This window comes from Lissotriton vulgaris, chromosome 7 (assembly GCF_964263255.1).
Source record: "Lissotriton vulgaris chromosome 7, aLisVul1.2, whole genome shotgun sequence".
Lineage (NCBI taxonomy): Eukaryota > Metazoa > Chordata > Amphibia > Caudata > Salamandridae > Lissotriton > Lissotriton vulgaris.
The window spans coordinates 1,672,327,706-1,672,346,490 of record NC_141695.1 but is presented as its reverse complement, the minus strand read 5'-3'; the positions used below and the strand labels follow the sequence as shown (position 1 = coordinate 1,672,346,490).

Here is an 18,785-nt window from a genome sequence, read left to right as displayed (position 1 = left end):
ACTGCATACATCATTTGTAGAGTTCAGTAGGTCTACAGCTCTCCTGTGGGATACACACAGACATGTGTTGTGTGTGTAGGGAAACAAGGGCATGACATTGACTCCTGGAGCACTACAGTGCCTCCACTCTCCTGCGTAAAGGAAGCAGCCACTGCATAATTCATTCTTGAAGACCCACAGGTTTACATCGCTTCTGTGGTTTGAACCTATATTTGTCCCGGTGCAGCGGGAAATGCGTAATTGATTTTTGAAGCTCTATGCCAAACCAATCTTCCCATTGCATTGATGCCAGAGATGGCTTTAGTTCAATATGCTCTTGTGGGGCTTGTTTTCAAGTGGAGTCTGCCCTCTCGACATAAACGCAGCTGATTGCATGACTGAGCCGGCACAGAACCACATGGTGATGGCTCCTTCTCTTGCTGTAGGAGGTTGTCTTTCTTTCTAACAGCCCTTTATTGGCCACTTGTAGGCCCCAGATGGATGCTGGAGATCTGCCTCTGTGTAGGAACCCTGCACTGTAATTTGTAATAGTAAGTAAGTAAGTAAGTAAACCATTTATAGAGCACTACGAATGCCTAGGCGTTTTGGCGCTGAGCTATAATGAGTCATGGTAACTATTGCAGAGTGAACATGATTACATTCGCTTAGTTGGAAACAACCAGGTTTTAAGCACTCTCCTTTACAGGGGTCTGTTTGCTTGGAGCCTGATTGGGACAGGCAACGAGTTCCAGAGTTTAGCTGCCCCATGAGAGGGGGTTCATCCCCCCATCTAGCTCTTCAGATTTTTGGGACCTGGGCTAGTCCTTTATTGACTGATCTGACGTCTCGGCGCGGGATGTGCCAACTGAAAAGTTGCTGTAGGTCCAATGAACTACCTCCGTAGAGTGCCTTGTGCACCAGACACAGAGCTTTAAATTCGATGCGTTTCTGGACTGGAAGCCAACAAAGCTCCCGAATACGGTTGGAAATGGGATGGTATTGCGGGATGTTGAGTAGCACCCGATCTGCAGCATTCTGCAGAGATTGGAGTTTTAGTAATTGGCAATTGGCAATTCCTAGATAAAGCTCATTGCAGTAATCGATTCTCGAAAGAATCACTGCTACTACCACAGCTTTGCGAAGGTCTTGGGGAATGAATGGAAGAATTTTATGCAGGACCTTTAGGAGGAAGAAACACGAGCAAATCACAAGATTGCACTGGCCTGCAAAGTTCAACTGATCGTCAAACAAGACTCCTGGGTTCCTAGTCTTCCCGGTTGGTTCAGGACACTGCCCAGCCTTCGCTGGCCACCACGACTGATTCCAGATTGATGGACCATTTCCGAACTCCATAACCTCTGTTGTATCAGTGTTTAGTTTGAGAAAATTCAAATACATCCACTCAATATTGTGTTTCATACAGTTGTAAAACCTCCGTGCCACTGTTTCTACACTCAAGGATATAGATATTACTATCTGAGTGTCGTCGGCATACGAGATCAACGAGAAACCGTGTGCAGGGCTGGACTGGCCATAGCGGGCATGGAGCAATCCCCCGGTGCGCGGCAAGGGTGGGGGCCGGTTTTGGGCCCCTGGGGGCTGTTTTTGTTACAGGGCCGTTTTTGCAGCATAGCTGCAAAATCAGCCCTGTACCAAAATTGGCCGAAAACCGGCCCTGGCAAAGAGCTCAGCAGCACCTCCAATCCCCCCCCCCCCGAGTGGGGGGGGGCGAGGATTTTGCCAGGACCGGTTGTGGTTCCCTGACCGTGTGCTTTGATCAGCCTAGCCAGCGGAATGACGTAAATGTTGAACAGGGTCGGTGATGAAGGTGATCCTTGTGGGACTCCACAGGAGAGGGAGAATGCCCCAGATGTCAGGTTACCCCAGCACGACTTCTGTTCCCTAGAAGTCAGAAACGGGGTGAGTAATGCAGCCTTCGAGGTTGATGAACCTGCAGCAGAGGTCTGTGTGTACATCAAAGTCACAGGTTTGAGCCCAAAGGTGGGTTGCGTCAACCTTTCTCCTCCTACAAAGAGTTTGATATTAGCAACACTTGCCATCACCATCACTAGTTGGTTCATGTTGTGGTGTGCTAGCTGTATTGGTGGATGTTATTAACACCTTAGCAGCTATGGAACGTCCAGCTCCAGGGCTGGACGTTCCATTGCGCAGGTGCAGTTCGAACGTTCAACGGCCGACGGCAGCACTCCCGAGGTAGTGGTGTCGTCGGCCGCCGAACGTTTGAAGCACTTAAGTGGTTAATGATACAGTGATGTGCAGATTTACACAATCTTGAAAAATTCCACCGGAAAAAAATGGAATGCAGAGGAGTCCAACAGATGCGCCTGCCCCGGTCACTAGGGACGACAGGGTAAGAGGAGCCGAAGAGGAAGGCTCACTGAAGCAAGCAGGGGTGCCTGACAAGACCATGAGGGCAGCATGTTGCCTCCAAAGACTATTGATTCACCATGCTCCATCCATTAGCGCATTGTATTTCATCGGGCGGTGACCATGAGGCCTACAGGCGCTATCGGGTGCCAGAGCACTCTGTCGAAAGACCTTTTACTAGAAGGACAGACTTCACATGGGGGGCTCTGCTAGGCATCATACCTGTGGTTATCAGGGTACACCCTGTGTATTCAGTACTGCGCTGTATGGACAAAGACCTGAGAAATATGAATGTGTGATGGAATTACGAAAGTCGGAATCACGCTGTGCCTTCACAGCGCTGTGATTAGAATGAATGAGTCTTTAGTACACATTCGTTAAGCGACTTGCCTTAGAGGGGCGCTGTATTTTGGAATAGGTTAATTTACTATTCCAACTCCAGTATGTGCAACAGTAGGGTACGTGTTGGACTTTAAATGCAACACCATTCCACCAATGCACCCCATCCTTCCCCCCAGGCAAGTCGTTATAGCGACTTGCATGCTGAACGAATGCGACTAAAGACGCTTTATTTCTTTTGCCGGCATTATAAAGGCACAGCGGGATCCCGGCTTCTGTCGGAAGGAGGTTTCCAGAGAAGAATGTGTGACAGTATTATCAAAGTAGTCAGGTAGTGGTCGTTGTGTAGCGACTACATACACTTCAGAAGGCCACGGCATAACAAAGACGCTGCGTTTTCGCCTGACTGCACCTCGTAACCCGGTTTTAAGTGTGAAATAAAGATTTTTAGGTTAGCCTGGTGATTGCTTCTGTGCACCGGTAGCACGTTCGGCGTGGCTGAGGTTTGCAATTACTGCACATCACATCAGTCTCACTAGAAGCAAGGCGAGCAATGCGCAGGCGGGGTCAGGGAGTGTGTGACAGGCCGCCCCCGTGTGATTGATGGCACCAGTGCACAGCAGGAGCAGGTGCCAGTGCCCCCTTGTTTATCTCTTGAATCCAGCGTGCTTCCCTTTTACTGAAATCTATTCACCTGATCTCAAGCGCTCTGAGACAATCGTGACGAGTGGGGCCATAATCTTTCATTCATTCATTCATTCATTCATTCATTCATTCATTCTTTCATTCTTTCATTCATTCATTCATTTTATGCAACATGGCGGCTACTCTGGCGTTCACGAGCCGAGGCCCGCTCTTCAGTCATGTGTGACACATAATGCACGAGCTGCCGGTGCATGGGCTCCCCGACTGTGGACACTGTGGCTCACAGACCCCCCCACCCCACCCCCCGTCTCCTGGGTGGGTCAGGTTTGGTTAAGTGCCTCCATCCCGGACGCGCCTCCGCGGATGGGAACCTCACCACAGCCTGTTCCCTCCCTGCTCTCCCCTGGGCTGGGCTGGTGCCTGGGGGTGGGGCAGGGTCTTCCTGAAGGCCGGCCTAGATGGGAAGTAATTAAATATTGACTGCTGTCTAATGGGCTGGGAGCTAATGGACCGGAGAGGCAGTGTCTGGGGAGAGAGGGCTGGGGAAAAAGGAGTGCACGACGGGCGTGCACAGGGGTGGGAGAGGGTAGGGGACCAGGGCAGGACACACCGTGCGTGCACAGGAGCACAGGAGCATTTTAGGAGAGGGTGCCTGGGGAGAGGGGCAGGACAACAGGACAGTACACGCCGTGCGTACACAGGGGCACCTCTGTCTCTGGGGAGACGAGCAGGACAACAGGACAGTACAAACCATGTGTACACAAGGGCACCGCAGTATCTTAGGAGAGGGGCAGGACAACAGGGCAGTACACACCGTGCGTGCACAGGAGCACCGCAGTATCTTAGGAGAGGGGCAGGACAACAGGGCAGTACACACCGTGCGTACACAGGGGCTCCGCTGTGTTGGGGAGAGGAGCAGGACAATAGGACCGGGCACACCATGTGTACACAAGGGCACCGCAGCATCTTAGGAGAGGGGCAGGGGACCAGCACAGTACACACTGTGCGTACGCAGGGACACCCTCTGTGTCTGGGGAAAGGGACAGGACAGTACACACAGTGCGTACACAGGTGCACCTCTGGGTCTGGGGAGAGGGGCAGGACACCAGGACAGTACACACCATGCGTACACAGGGGCACCGCGGTGTCTGGGGAGAGGGTCAGGGGACCAGCACAGTACACAATGTGCGTGCTTGGGGAGACGGGCAGGACAACAGGACAGTACACACCCTGCATACACATGGCCACCGCAGTATCTTAGGATAGGGGCAAGACATCAGGACAGTACACACTGTGCACGCACAGTGGTCCGCTGCGTCTTAGTAGAGGGGCAGGACAACAGGACAGTACACACCGTGCCTACGCAGGGACACCCTCTGTGTCTGGGGAAAGGGACAGGACAGTACACACCGTGCGTACGCAGGGACACCCTCTGTGTCTGGGGAAAGGGACAGGACAGTACACACCGTGCGTACGCAGGGACACCCTCTGTGTCTGGGGAAAGGGACAGGACAGTGCACACCGTCCGTACACAGGGGCACCGCTGTGTCTGGGGAGAGGGCAGGACAAAAGGACAGTACACACCGTGCATGCCAGGGGAGAGGGGCAGGACAACAGGACAGTACACACCCTGCATACACAAGGGCACCGCTGTGTCCGGGAAGAGGGGCAGGGTGACAGGACAGTACACACTGTCCGTACACAGGGACTCCGCTGTGTTGGGGAGACGAGCAGGACAATAGGACAGTGCACACCATGTGTACACAAGGGCACCGCAGCATCTTAGGAGAGGGGCAGGACAACAGGACAGTACACACTGTGCGTACACAGGGCACCTCTGGGTCTGGGGAGAGGGGCAGGACACCAGGACAGTACACACTGTGCGCATACAGGGGCGCCTCTGTGTTTGGAGAGAGTGGACAAGGATCGAGTGAGATCAGAAGTGTAGCTACCACTGGTGCTGCAGGTGCAGTTGCACCGGGACCCAGAGCCCTTGAGGCACATTGGACCATAATAATTGCTATTTTTGATGCCCCAATATCGGTCAAACTGGCCCTTTTCCATACTTGCAGAAGGACATATGACGTCCTTGCTATATTACTCTGCGAAATCTCAAACCGAGGCACACCACACAGGGCTGGAACCAGAAGCAGCCGCTGCTATTATGTTCAACCTGCCAGCCCCGCTGCCGCCTACTCTCTTCCGGACTCTATTTCTCTGCCTCTCCCTCTCTCTCTGCCTCTTGTGTCTGCTGCTATTGACCCGGGGAGAAGCAAAGAGACATCAACTGGCTCAGTAGCCGGCTTCCTATGGCTCCAGCCACCCACCCAACCACTCCAGGGGAAATGCCTGATAGAGTAAATGGCCAATCCGGCCCTGACTAAGTAGTGTGGCTCACTGGTTAGAGGCGGCAGACCCGAGAGCAGAGGACGGCCCGGGACCAGGGTTCGATTCCCGGCGCGGCAGGTTTCTGGACCAGGGTCAGCGGACTCGATAATTCTCTCGCCTCGGTGCCCACTCTGATCAGCGATCACACTCGGCAACTCTGGGCATTAGCTTGCCTCATCCTCACTAACGGCCCCACCAGACCGCCGGGGATGCCTGGTCTCACCCTGGAGATACCCATTAAGGGACCATCTCTCAGGGAAGCCAGGAAGGGTTTCGCAGCGGTCGAAGCGCCTTGGGACCCTCCGGGTAAGTAGTGCGCTATATAAATGCCTATACATTTACATTCACTAAACAACAACCACATAGGCCAGCGTGAACATGCAATCTCTCTCTACCTCTCTCTCTCTCCAGTCCCTCTCTCCCTCTCTTCCCTCTCCAATCTCTCTCTCTTCTCGCTCCAGTCTCTCTCTCTCTCTTCTCTCTCTTTTTCTCGCTCTCTTCTCTCCTCTCTCCCTCCCCCCCTCAGGACAAGGGACAAGAGGGAGCACACTCAGTTCACACACCATGCAGACAGTCATACTGGTCCACGGAGAGGCACAGGAGAGACATGGGGAGAGAAGTAACACATATGCACACACACAGCTCACACAAAGCACTTCAGAGCAATCACACCGGGAGGCATGCTATGCCTAGTCTAAATTGTGCACACACGCATGTTGTGCCTGCAGAAGTGGGGGAGGAGAGACATGGGACAAGAGAAAGTGCACACTGTATGAGGATACACACATGCACCACGCAATATGCACGCTATACATACCTTCCGATAGGTATGCGTGTCTAAAGTAAATACACCAGCAAGTTGTGTCTACATTACACTGAGAGAGCTTGCGCCCATTTAAACAATTATCTTCCATCTGATGGTCTTTGTAGCCGCTTGAGAGGTAAGCAGGAGAAAACAATTATAATTGAATCTCAATCCAGTGTAACCAATTTGGTCACACAATAATCCACTGGACAACTAAAGCTGAGACTACTAAGATTTAATTATAACTTTGTAAATAAATCGATCTAGACCAGCCTCAGAATTATCATATAGAAGTAAAGAACGAACAAAATGAGTCCAAATTTCCTAAAGAGATTCACCCTATATAACATCAAGGAAAAAACTAAGCCTATGACAACGCAAATAGCTAGGAAAAAGAATTGAGTATTAAACTGCATCAAGTGATTCTCAAAGGTAAGCATGAGCAAGGTATCTCTCTCTACACTGCCTTAAAGTGACAACTCGAAACTAAGAAGCATGGAATAAAGGAGAAATTAGAAAGGTGTCAGCTGCCAGAGTCTTCAGTAGAAGGCACTCCAACCATGGGTCACGTAGCATTTAGCCACACAAGCATGCGCTTCTCCCCGTGAAGTCCTAAGATGTCTCTCCTGTCCCTCACGAAGTTACAGCATAAGATATCAGTTGTATTCAACTTAGACAATCCCAGATGACTTTCTGTAGTACTTTTCCATGATGCTGGCACAACTGGATACTTGCACCGCCTTTCCCGCATCGATACGTTTCGACTTCATTCGTCCCTGGTCATTCTTTTCCTCCTCCATGAGAACTCACCTCCTGGCTCTTTACTGCATTTCTCCTTGCCAAACTTCATCTTCTCATACCATGCTATCTAATAAAAACAAAAACCCTTCTATGCCAACTAACGAGGCCTTGTCTACAACTGCAGTGGAAACAAAATCAAGCAAATACATTTTACGTTGAAAGTTCAATACGAAATGCATGTTAGACCTTAAATGTGAGCTTGAACTGAAATGTTTCCCAAGACCCACTCTCATGTCAATTTAGCAGTCCACAGGGTTACAAAATATGTGCACATTCCTACACAATTAATAAATACAGCTTCTTTATATATAAATAAATTGTAAAGAATTACGAAGATGTAATTCCTGGAAATATTTCTTGTTACATGTATAAATATTTAAACATTAGTCTGCACATACACATTCTATTTTATTAACCTCACAATGTGACACATTTTAAACGTTAACTTCTCTTGTCACATTTACATGTAAATATTACTTAGACGTTTATTAGTCACATTCTGTGCACACAATTATGTCTCATTAATCTTCATGTGGAGTACTTTAAATTTGCAAAGCTCCATTTTTCTTAGTAACATTAATCACACAGAATATGTTCGAGTGCTGACTATGCATGAGTATGATGCGCTCGTACAGTATCCCAGAATGGGATCAAAATTACACTGCTCCGACGCTGACATGCCTTGTCTACATTACCCAGGCAGGCATGCGGTGTCTTCATTGCACAGACAGGTGGTGTCTATGAACATGGTAGCCAGGTTCACAAAATTATTGGTGGGTGGGCGGAGCTGGGTCACACACCCCAATTCTGGCTAGAAATTGTGTAGAATTTCAGGTAGGACAGGAATGCGACGCGTTTACCCACTTGTGAAATGTGAGCAACTTGATCAGGTTGAAGACAAGACCATGCTGTTATTTTCATTCTCAGATCTCTGCTCCTCCCCCTCTGCCCACACACTTTGACCTCTGCTCACACACTGCACATTCTGCTCACACACTGCCCCTATGCTCACACACTGCTTCCTGCCACTTCTGTACACCGGTTGTGATTTCTTATAAGAACAGTTTGGAAAAAAACAATGACAAAGAGTTTGTTTCAAAACTGTTTCCCCAAAAAATTGCTTGCAAGCCATCATCTCTGAAAGAGGCAATTGTGAGATATTCCAGCACATTCAAAGTGTCCCAGAAGCCTGACACCCTCCAGGAACGTACCCAATTTATTAAAAACAATTGTGGTATTTTAAGAACCACCTTAAGTATGCCATGGATATCATTTTGCCATGGGCACTCCCTTACGCCAATAACTGCTTTCAGTTAGCCGGTGCTAGAATGTTGCCATAGGTGCCACTTCAATATACCATGGATGACTCCAAATCTTAAAAATTATTACCCTCAGAATGCAACGGCCAGCATTTTGCCATTTGTGACCCCATTGCTGGGGAGTCCTCTCTTATGCCAAGAGTTACCTCCAATATACCAGCATTTTCACATGAGTGCCCCTGTATGCCAAGACTTATCTCCAGAATGCCAGGGAATGTATTGTGCTATGGGAAATACCCCAACTCCCCTGTATGATATGGGTGCCCTCCCCTTTAAGCCAAGAATTCTCTCCAAACACGCCAGGCCAGAAGCACACATGCTAACATTGAAAACAATGCTGTCGGTACAATGCAGTGCCTTTACAACGCAGTCAGTACAACGACCGCATTGTTGCCACGTTTACCAGTACAACGTAAGTCATTACAACGACTTGCTGTAGGGGAATTTAGGTGTTGGAAATGTAGCCACCTACATCCCAAATGCCTAATACCGGTCGGTAACGGCCGAAATTCGGTAATTTGGTCTATTACCGACCGGTATTAGGGTACCTACATCTGGCCCTAAGTTTCTCCCGCTCTACCTAGGACTAATCTGGCTGCTGTGTTTTGGACTACGTGGAGTCTCTCAGTAGTATATTTAGGGAGACCTAACAGTAATGGGATACCATAGTCTAAATGTGAGAATTAGTGCGTGAAAAATGTGTGATTTTAGATGTACATGGAAACAGCTATAACATTTTCTGAATAATTCTTAATAGATACATGCAGGTGGACACCAGTGTGTTTATACATGGTGTGAAAGAGACGTTCGAGTCAAATTTGACTCCCAAATGTTTTTTCCATAGGAGTTGGTATTGGGAGAGGTCCTAGTGTAGCTGATCACTATTCTTGGGTCAATATGGCCTTATTACTACATACCACCACTTCTGTTTTTTGCCCAGTTAAGTGTAAGTGATTTTCTTTTCTCCTCCAGTTAGTTATTCCTGCCACAAAGTTCAAAAACTGCTGAGGATCACCCCTCAGTCTTAGAATAAGTTGTATCTCACCTGCATATGCAAAGAATCTAAAACCGTAATCGGCTTTGCCTGTGGGGGAATGTAAAGATTAAACAATGTAGGACTTAGGGCAGAGCCTTGAGGAACAGCTACCGTAATGGATTTAGTGGAGGAAAGAAAGTTACCTAGGTGCATGGTTTGTGTGTGTTCTGATGGGAAACATCCTTTACAACGCAACTTTTACAACGCACTACCATTACGACGCAACTTTTACAACGCAAGTCATTACAACCAATTGCGCTGGAGGGCGCTCTAGGATAGGGAATAGTTTAATTACTATCCAACACCTTCCCTACTATCCAATGGGGATTGGAGTTGGAATAGTAAATTAAACTATTCACTATCCAGCGCGGATGTATGACGTTACAACGCATGCTTTTACCAGGCATGCCTTTAAACAACACGGTTTTTATAACGCATGCCTTTACAACGCATAGTGCTTTGGGGCGTTGGATAGTGAATAGTTTAATTTACTATTCCAACTCCAGTCCCCGTGGATAGTAGGGAAGGTGTGGATAGTAAATTAAACCTATTCCCTATCCTAGAGCGCCCCCCAGCGCAATGCTTTGTAATGGTTTGCGTTGTAAAAGTTGCGTCGTAAAGGCACTGCGTGGTAAAAGTTGCGTTGTAAAGGATGTTCCCCATCCAGCGCCCCCAACGCAAGTCGTTGAAATGACTTGCGTTGTAAAAGTTGTGTCGTAATGGCATGCATTGTAAAAGCATGCGTTGAAACGTCATACAACCGTTCTGATAGAAAAGATGAAAACCATTTGAGCGCAATCCAGATACCCCCAGACCTGCCAGTCATTCTATCAGTATAGAATACAGGATGGTATCAAATGCAGCTGACAAATCGAGAAGTATAAGAACTCCTGTGCCCCAAGTATCCAATGCTTCGCAGATGTCATTTCTGACCTTCGCTACTGCAGTCTCCATACTGAGACCTTTCTAAAACCCAACTGAGCCAGGTGCAGAAGGTGAATGTCCCCCAAAAATGCACACAATTGGATATTTACCAATAATTCAGTGATTTTACCCACCGTGGGAAGCCAAAAACACTGACTGAGGGTCCACAGTGAATATGTTAGAAGTGGTATCCTTCTTGGAAAGTGGAGCTATACACGCCTGTAGACTAGAGACGACTTACAAAGGTCTGAGAGGTCAGGGCTCATGGTTTTAGTTACTTTTTTTAAGTGAGAAGCTGGACATAGGTCTACGGGTGAACGAGATTTGCTCGTCATTCAGATTTTAAGAAAGTGTTCCTCAGTTGCTAGGTGAAATACCTACCCGGTCAGTGGGACTGAGAATGGTTCTGATATTGTATTTCTTATTCACACTAAAATGTACATAGATATAGCCAATAAATCAATCAGTCAATTTATATAGCGCAGCTAATTACCCAGGAGGGAATCCAGGCACTTGCGCGGCTCGAGGGGCTCAAGATATAGTGCAAAAAGACCCTCATACAAACTTAGATATGATGATATTCTTCAAATAGTGCACTGCAACTACAAAACTGCACACGTAAGATTATAAAACACAAAGCAGTTGGCCGTAAACAGCACACACATACAATAGAGGTGGCAGAGCCAACAAATGAACAGGGAGAGCTGAGCCACAGCCGAGCCAAGTGTCTGGCTCGGATCTTAGAGCCTGTGCACGAGCCGAGCCCTGAAAATGATAGCTGTGTAAATCATGGACCAAACATCACATTAAATAGGATAAAGTCTCTTAATTATTCCAAAAAGTTTCTTTAGCATGTGGAATTTTTGACATTAATTTGTCACATTATAGCTCTGCATTGAGAAGTACCTTATTAATAGTGATATTTTTTAAACATGATGAATTAGCGAACTAAGAGGCAAGACAGTTGTCATGTAAACTTTGTACATGGTGCAGATTTTTTTAGAGCAACATTCCTTATATCAAGGTTTTGTTGTTACCTCTTTGGGCACCTTTCAGCCGTTTTTATATAGCGCAAACTCGAACCTAAACCCATTACATTACACAAGGCCACCATTTATTGTATATGAAGACGTGGAGATAAAAAGATTTGCCCAGAATCACAGGATGTTAAAGGGACTTTAGGACTCATTTCATTTCATTTCATGAAGATTTATTCGGTACATATTAAACAATGACCATAAAAGCATACAGCAAAAATGCGTTTATAAAATACAGACTTTAGGACTCAAACCTGGCTGGTTCCCGAGGTTCAAAGTCAACAGCTCTGGCCCTAACACCACATCCAGGGTACATACATGGGGGAAGGCAGGTAGAAGCCACATGAAAATTCGGCTAGTTATAGGCCCGAGGTTCCAACAAGACCTCGAGTTGAGCCAGAGCCGGACTTCGGGCTCGAGCTTTCTGTGGCTCGCCCACCTCTAACATTCAATGAAAACGAAAATCAACACAACACAGACTTTCCTACAGAGATTAGTACACTCACAGACTTTCCTACACAGACTAGTATGCTCACAGACTTTCCTACACAGATTTGTACACTGACAGACTTTCCTACACAAATTAGTACACTGACAGACTTTCCTACACAGATCAGTACATACACAGACTTTCCTACAGAGATCAGTACAATCACACTTTCCTACAGAGATTAGTACGCTCACAGACTTTCTACACAGATCAGTACATTCACAGACTTTCCTACACAGATAAGTACACTCACAGACTTTCCTACAGAGATTAGTACACTCACAGACTTTCCTACACAGATAGGTACACCCACAGACTTTCCTACACAGATTAGGACACCCACAAACTTTCCTACACAGATTAGTACACTCACAGACTTTCCTACACTGATTGGTACACTTACAGACTGTACTACAGAGATTAGTACACTCACATACTTTCCTACAGAGATTAGAACACATATTAGTACACTCACAGATGTACTTTCACAGATTAGTACACTCACAGACTTTCCTATACAGATTAGTACACTCACAGACTTTCCGATACAGATTAGTACACTCGCAGACTTTCCTATAGAGATTAGTACAATCACAGACTTTCTTACAGGGATTAGTACACATATTAGTACACTCACAGATTTTCCTACACAGATTAGTACTCACAGACTTTCCTATACAGATTAGTACACTCACAAACTTTCCTACAGAGATCAGTATACTCACAGACTTTCCTACATAGATTAGTACACTCACAGACTTTCCTATAGAGATTGGTACACAGATTAATACACTCACAGACTTTCCTATAGAGATTAGTACACAGATTAGTACACTCACAGATTTCCCTTCACAGATTAGTACACACACGGACTTTCGTACACAGTTTACTACCCATTGACTGGCTTTTGCTTCCCAATTGGGTGCACAAATTACAAATTAAACGGGCAGATTAATTTAATACTAGATGTAAAATTGGGCGCATTTGTTTAATGTGAAGATGTGGAAGTTGTTTTAAAGCACGAATCTGTAGAGCCGTTTTATGCATATCCTTTGTGAAAACGATGAAGTGTAAATTAAAAATATGTAGGTTCATCGAATGAGCTGGAAATTACCTGGAAGGCGTATGGAAAAATATTGTTATTCTTTAACAACAACACAAAGTTGGAGTTTAGTTAAAAATTAAATATTCGTGAAAATATATACATGTATTAAATATGGAGTTGTCAGGTTCACCTATTACTATCTGGATAAGCTGCTGAGCCTTCACTACCAAAGGATACCTATAGGTGTCACTAACGCCTTTGTTATACGGGCACATCCACAGCGCTTTCAATAGCAGTCAGTGATTTGAAAACGATTCTACAACACCCAGGCCTTTCTAGTTGTGGTGGGACAGTAGAATATCTTTAGAGTTTTCAAAATAGCGCTCAAAAGAGGCATTTTAAGTTTTCTGACTTAGAGAATTCTAGATGGACTTGTAGACAAGATCCGCGATTTTACAAAACAACATGGAGGCGACTAGTCCGGCTGAAAGATGGCTGCCATGCGGCCCCATTTTATGCGTCAACACTTAAATAAAGTCAGTTCCTTCTTTTCAGCCAACAATATTTGCAATCTGTGACTTGTATTTTAACTCTTCAATAGAAAGAACTGCAGTATGCAAGGTTCTGTTGGCTATAAAGCCACAAGTCTAACAGATGTTTTTGATTTAATGGAAAAGCAAACACTGAGAAATCACTTGGAGGAAATAACTTCATGGAAAACAAATTTCAAGGAAAGACAATGTGAAATACAAATAAATCAAATAGGATTAGAAACATTTTTTATGATTTTAATGAAAAATCGAAATTTACATTTTACTTGCTTGGAGTTAAGAGCTAGTGAGGGGTTCAGGGAAGCGTGATGTTGAGGGGTGATTAAGGTTTTTAGGGTCAGGGGTGAGTGGAATTCAGGCATAGAAAGGGGCTTTTAGGGATCAGGGATGGTGAGGTTTAGGGGTGGTGAGGGTTTCTAGAGTAAACACAAGGAGATGATGGATGGAGCGCTGACAGTACTTTTCAGACAATCACCCTCAGTCACTGATCTGGGTTGAATCCATCATCATTCTTTAGCTCACTCCGCCACCCCAGTTCAGACCCAGCCATATGCAAATCAGTCTTGACCCTGTGCCTCATGGGAACAGCCCAGCCTGAACTGCCAAGCCAGGCCTTCCCTGAACCAGAAACAAGGATTATTAGGGACCAGGAATGGGAAGCATTTATGGGTTGTGAGTTTTTTTCGGTATCAGAAATGAGTGGAGTTTAGGGGGTTGGTGAGGTTTTATTTTAGGGTTAAAAAATGGTTCGAGTTTGGGGATTTTTAGGTTTAAGGGATGTTAGAATGTAGGGCTTTGAGAGAGCTTTAGGGTTAACATGTAGACAGACATACTTTTTAAGATTCAGTGATGGATAGAGTTTAGGGGTGGTGAAAGATTTCTGGGGTTGAGGAATGAGTGGAGTGGGTGAGATTTATGGGCAAAAAGAGTTTCAAGGTTCCTGAATGGGTGGAGTTTAGGGTTGTTAGGAGCCTTGAGGGTTCAGGTATGGCTGGGGTTTCAGATATAGAAAGGGAGTTTTAAAGTTCTAGGATGGGTGAAGTTTGGGGGTCGTGAGGTGTTTTTGGGGGTTAGGTGATAAGTGCTGCTTAGGGGTGATGAGGGTATTTTAGGGTTTAGAGATGGGTGATGTTTATAGGTGGTGAGAGGTTTTAAGGCTGCTAGGATTGGTCAGGATTAGACATAGAAAGGGGGTTTAGGATTCAGGAATGTGTGGAGTATAGGTTTTGGGATGAGTTTAGGTGTAGCGAGGGCTTTTTAGGGTTCAGTGACTGGTGGAGTTTAGGGCTAGGACAGGCTATTAGGGTTTAGGGATTGATGAAGTGCAGGCGTGGTGAGGGGTTTTCATTGTGTGTAGATGGATTGTGTTTTTGGGTTGTGAGGTGGTCAGGAATGGATGGTGTTTAGGGGTGGTGAGGATTCACCAAATCAAAAGCATCCAAAGTACTTTTTTGACAAATTAAAATATGTAAAATCCAAAATAATGTCCCCTGAAGTAAAGCACTGAAATAAAAGCCTGTGATGAAAATGTTTCTCAAAGTGAAACCTGAACCCAATCCTTATTTTACATTTACACCTTAAAAAATAAGCACGCAAAAGCAAATTATGAAAAAAGACATTCTATCAATCGGTTTCAATAAAAAGGTAAATACCATTACTTCTTCAAATTTTTATAAAACAGTTAGGTGAAATGGTTTCTCAGTTATGTTATTCCATGAGATTGTTTTTCTATGAAATCATATACATCCCAATCTAATATGTCACACAGGGCACATAAAAATGCATGCAGAATTGGGCAGGACCATTCACTCGCTTGACAGTCTCTGGCGCCTCTCCAGACTTGCCACACTTTTAGAGTGAATGGCCTGTTTGGAAAATCTCTTGATTTACCTTGTAGACCAGTCCGCATAGTCCCTCCAATATATCTAGAGTTTGTGATTAGGCTGTTTCTCTAGTGATCCTGTGCTCACCATGATGTTCTCTCTCTTTCCACAGGTTATATTGAGCACTGCATCACCTCGACCCCGTACAAGAAAGGGAAGGCGCCTGCTCTACGCTCACCATCCCCCGACCCCCTCTACACTCCACCGCACGATGACTTCAGCGAGCCGGACAGCCCCCACTCCAGCCTCTCGGCGGGCTACTTCAGTGGCGAGGCGGCTGTCACGGACAGCTACTCCATGGACTCCTTCTTCATCAGTGATGGGCGGTCAAGGCGGCAAGGCAGGAGCCCAGGGTGCGGCAGCCAACGGCACGCCTGCAGTGAATGTGGGAAGAGCTACGCCACATCCTCCAACCTCAGCCGACACAAGCAAACGCACCGGAGCCTGGACAGCAAGATGGCGCGCAAATGTCCTACCTGCAACAAGACCTATGTGTCCATGCCGGCCTTAGCAATGCACCTACTGACGCACAACCTGAAGCACAAGTGTGATGTGTGTAGCAAGGCCTTCAGTCGGCCTTGGCTACTGCAGGGGCACATGCGCTCGCACACTGGCGAGAAGCCCTTTGGCTGCGCGCACTGCGGCAAAGCCTTCGCCGACCGCTCTAACCTACGCGCCCACATGCAGACCCACTCGGCCTTCAAGCACTACAAGTGCAAGCGCTGCGAGAAGACCTTCGCCCTCAAGTCTTACCTAAACAAGCACTATGAGTCGGCCTGCTTCAAGGGCTCTGAGCACGAGTGCGTTGAAGAGAATTAATGCATGCAATAAGAAAAAAAGACATTGGGTTTGAGAGATGGGCATGGGGGAATGGTCAGGCAGATGGATACAGAGAGCGCATCCCTCTGGTAGTGTTCCTACTCCTTTCCGTTAGACACAGGGTACCTGGGCCTAGGGCGACAGAGCAGTGGGGTGAGTCCTGGCCCATCCTTTCTGAATCCTGCCTCCATTCTGCACCGGTCCACCCCATAGGAGCATGCAGAACCCCGGGACACTTCCCTCCTCTCACAGCACTTTTTTGGACCTCTTCTGGACCCTTACCTCAGTTAGGTATTCTACAGTGGGACAATTCAGCACTTCCTTCGTTTTACCCTGACTCCCCTTTGGCAGGTGCGGCAGTCAAGGCAGCACGTTCTCATGATGGAAGGCCTCAGGAAATAAATCCTGTTGACAAAAGGGCTCCAGGAATATGAAACTGCCAAGGGAAGGGGTTTATGTAGCCATTCGTCCAGGGCAAGGGGCTTCCTGTTTCATACTTAGGGGGAGGCACTATGGACAGGGTGTGCTCAAGTGGCAAGGCCCCAACTAGAATATTTTATAGCAAATAGTTATAGGCACGATATTTAGAGAAGCCAGAATAATTTTCTCATGTTGACTATTTAGATTATGTATTGCGGAGGGTAGGCGGGACGGGAGGGACGGGGGGACATTCTTGCATTCCTTTTAAAACTTTAGCTCATCCACCCACCCACCCACCAACCAACGGAACCTCTGCGAAATTTTATGCAATTGTATTGCTACTCCATCCTGAGAAATGACTCTTTTTCCCAAGTCTTCCTACACCCTGCAGCTTGCAGGGCTGAAAACACGTGGACTGTGACACCGCAGCAGTATTCCAGACTTTTGCGCGCTTCAGGGAAGCGTCAGCAGGCCGCCTAACGCGCCAGTGGCCTGCTGCCGGCGCAACGCAGTATTTACCGAAAACTCATTGTAATCGCCATGTTATTTATTCTGTTTGTTTCTGTAGGGACGAATATTTATTTTCTAAGTTGCCAATTGTACCCTGTGGTGTCCCCGAGGTTGTGCCACAGAGGCTGGTCTGTGCCAGGTGGATAGGGCCTGATATGGTGAGATAGGGGGGCGGGGCAAGGTGTGTGTGGGAGGGACCCCATCCAAAATCATAGCTTCCTAGACCCCCAAACTTGAGTGTCTGTGGTAGACTGAGCAGGGTTGCCGCCACATGGATGTTCTTCCAGCCCGGGGGTTGAGGGGATGCTTAAGTTTGTTCTGCCACATTGCGCTAGTGGTGGAGGATGAAAGCTTATATATGCAATAAGAAAACTGGGGCTCTCCCCTTGCCCCCTCTCATGCCCTTACCAACAGTTCTACCCAGTGGGCCTTTTCAGTCAACAAAGTGGAGAAATTGAATGTATTTTATTTAATAGGTTACTCCCTCCATCAGAACAGTATTCCACTTCTGGAATCCATTGTAAGTTTGCTGAGCTCCCTGTGAGGTGACCAGAACTATGGGGCACTGCTGGAGGTTGTAGATCTTCCATATCTGGACACAGTCCAAGGTCACCTCTGCTTGATGGGATTCTGAAGAATGCTATTACCTGTGCATTTTATGGGGTCATTCCAGCTTGGGTTTACTCTAGGCTCACCCATCCCTCTGCCTCTTACCTGTGGTGCTACTTGTACCAGAGAATGTATACCTACAAGGTTGGTTTTTCTGGATTGTAGTTTTCAATTACACATTAGAAATATGCCCTCCTTGTCAATGTTGAGTAAAATGACACAGTGGGAGGAGTTGCTCCTTCTGACACCAGGTCATATGAGCTCCCCTTATGTGTAAAGCAGGGGTCCGGGGGGGGGAGGGGAGCGGGGGGTGAATCCATGCCAGATTGTTAGCATATCCCCGTTTAGATAAATGTAGTTATCTTAAAAATCTGGCATGGATCTGGCCCTCCAGGACCGATTTTGGAGAACCCTGGTGTAAAGGAAAAACAGGATGAACAGACCCCTCTAGAACTCGGGTAGCAAGCTGTTGACCCTTGAAGCATCTCTTACTGGGATGCAAATGCAATAAAGTGGTAACCTCCAGCGCCCTGGCTCATGTCCACTAAGACTCCAACCCCGGGACATACAACCCCCTATCGTAGGTCCCAGGTAGTTCCATCCTCAGCCCTGCATGAGTGTCCCATTGTGGCCTGTGTCCTATGGTCTGTAATAATTCCCTCCTGCACCCACTCCTGGGCATTTTCAAAGAGTGGGCAGGGAAAGGGGACCTACAGATGCCACAGAACCACGCTCTTTTGGACACACATGAGCCCAAGGGCACACTTCCAGATCACAGACCACTCCACTGTGGCACT

General features: G+C 46.9%; 1 protein-coding gene across 1 annotated transcript in view; it reads left to right on the top strand.

The window, feature by feature from the left end:
- Positions 1-18,248, top strand: part of SCRT2 (scratch family transcriptional repressor 2) — a 36,477-nt gene extending 18,229 nt beyond the window's left edge. Inside the window, exon 2 of the mRNA XM_086929051.1 lies at positions 15,743-18,248. Coding sequence (XP_086785177.1) covers positions 15,743-16,449 — 707 coding nt within the window. The 3' untranslated portion in view covers positions 16,450-18,248. The remainder of the gene's footprint in view (positions 1-15,742) is intronic.
- The last annotated feature ends 537 nt before the right edge of the window (positions 18,249-18,785 follow it).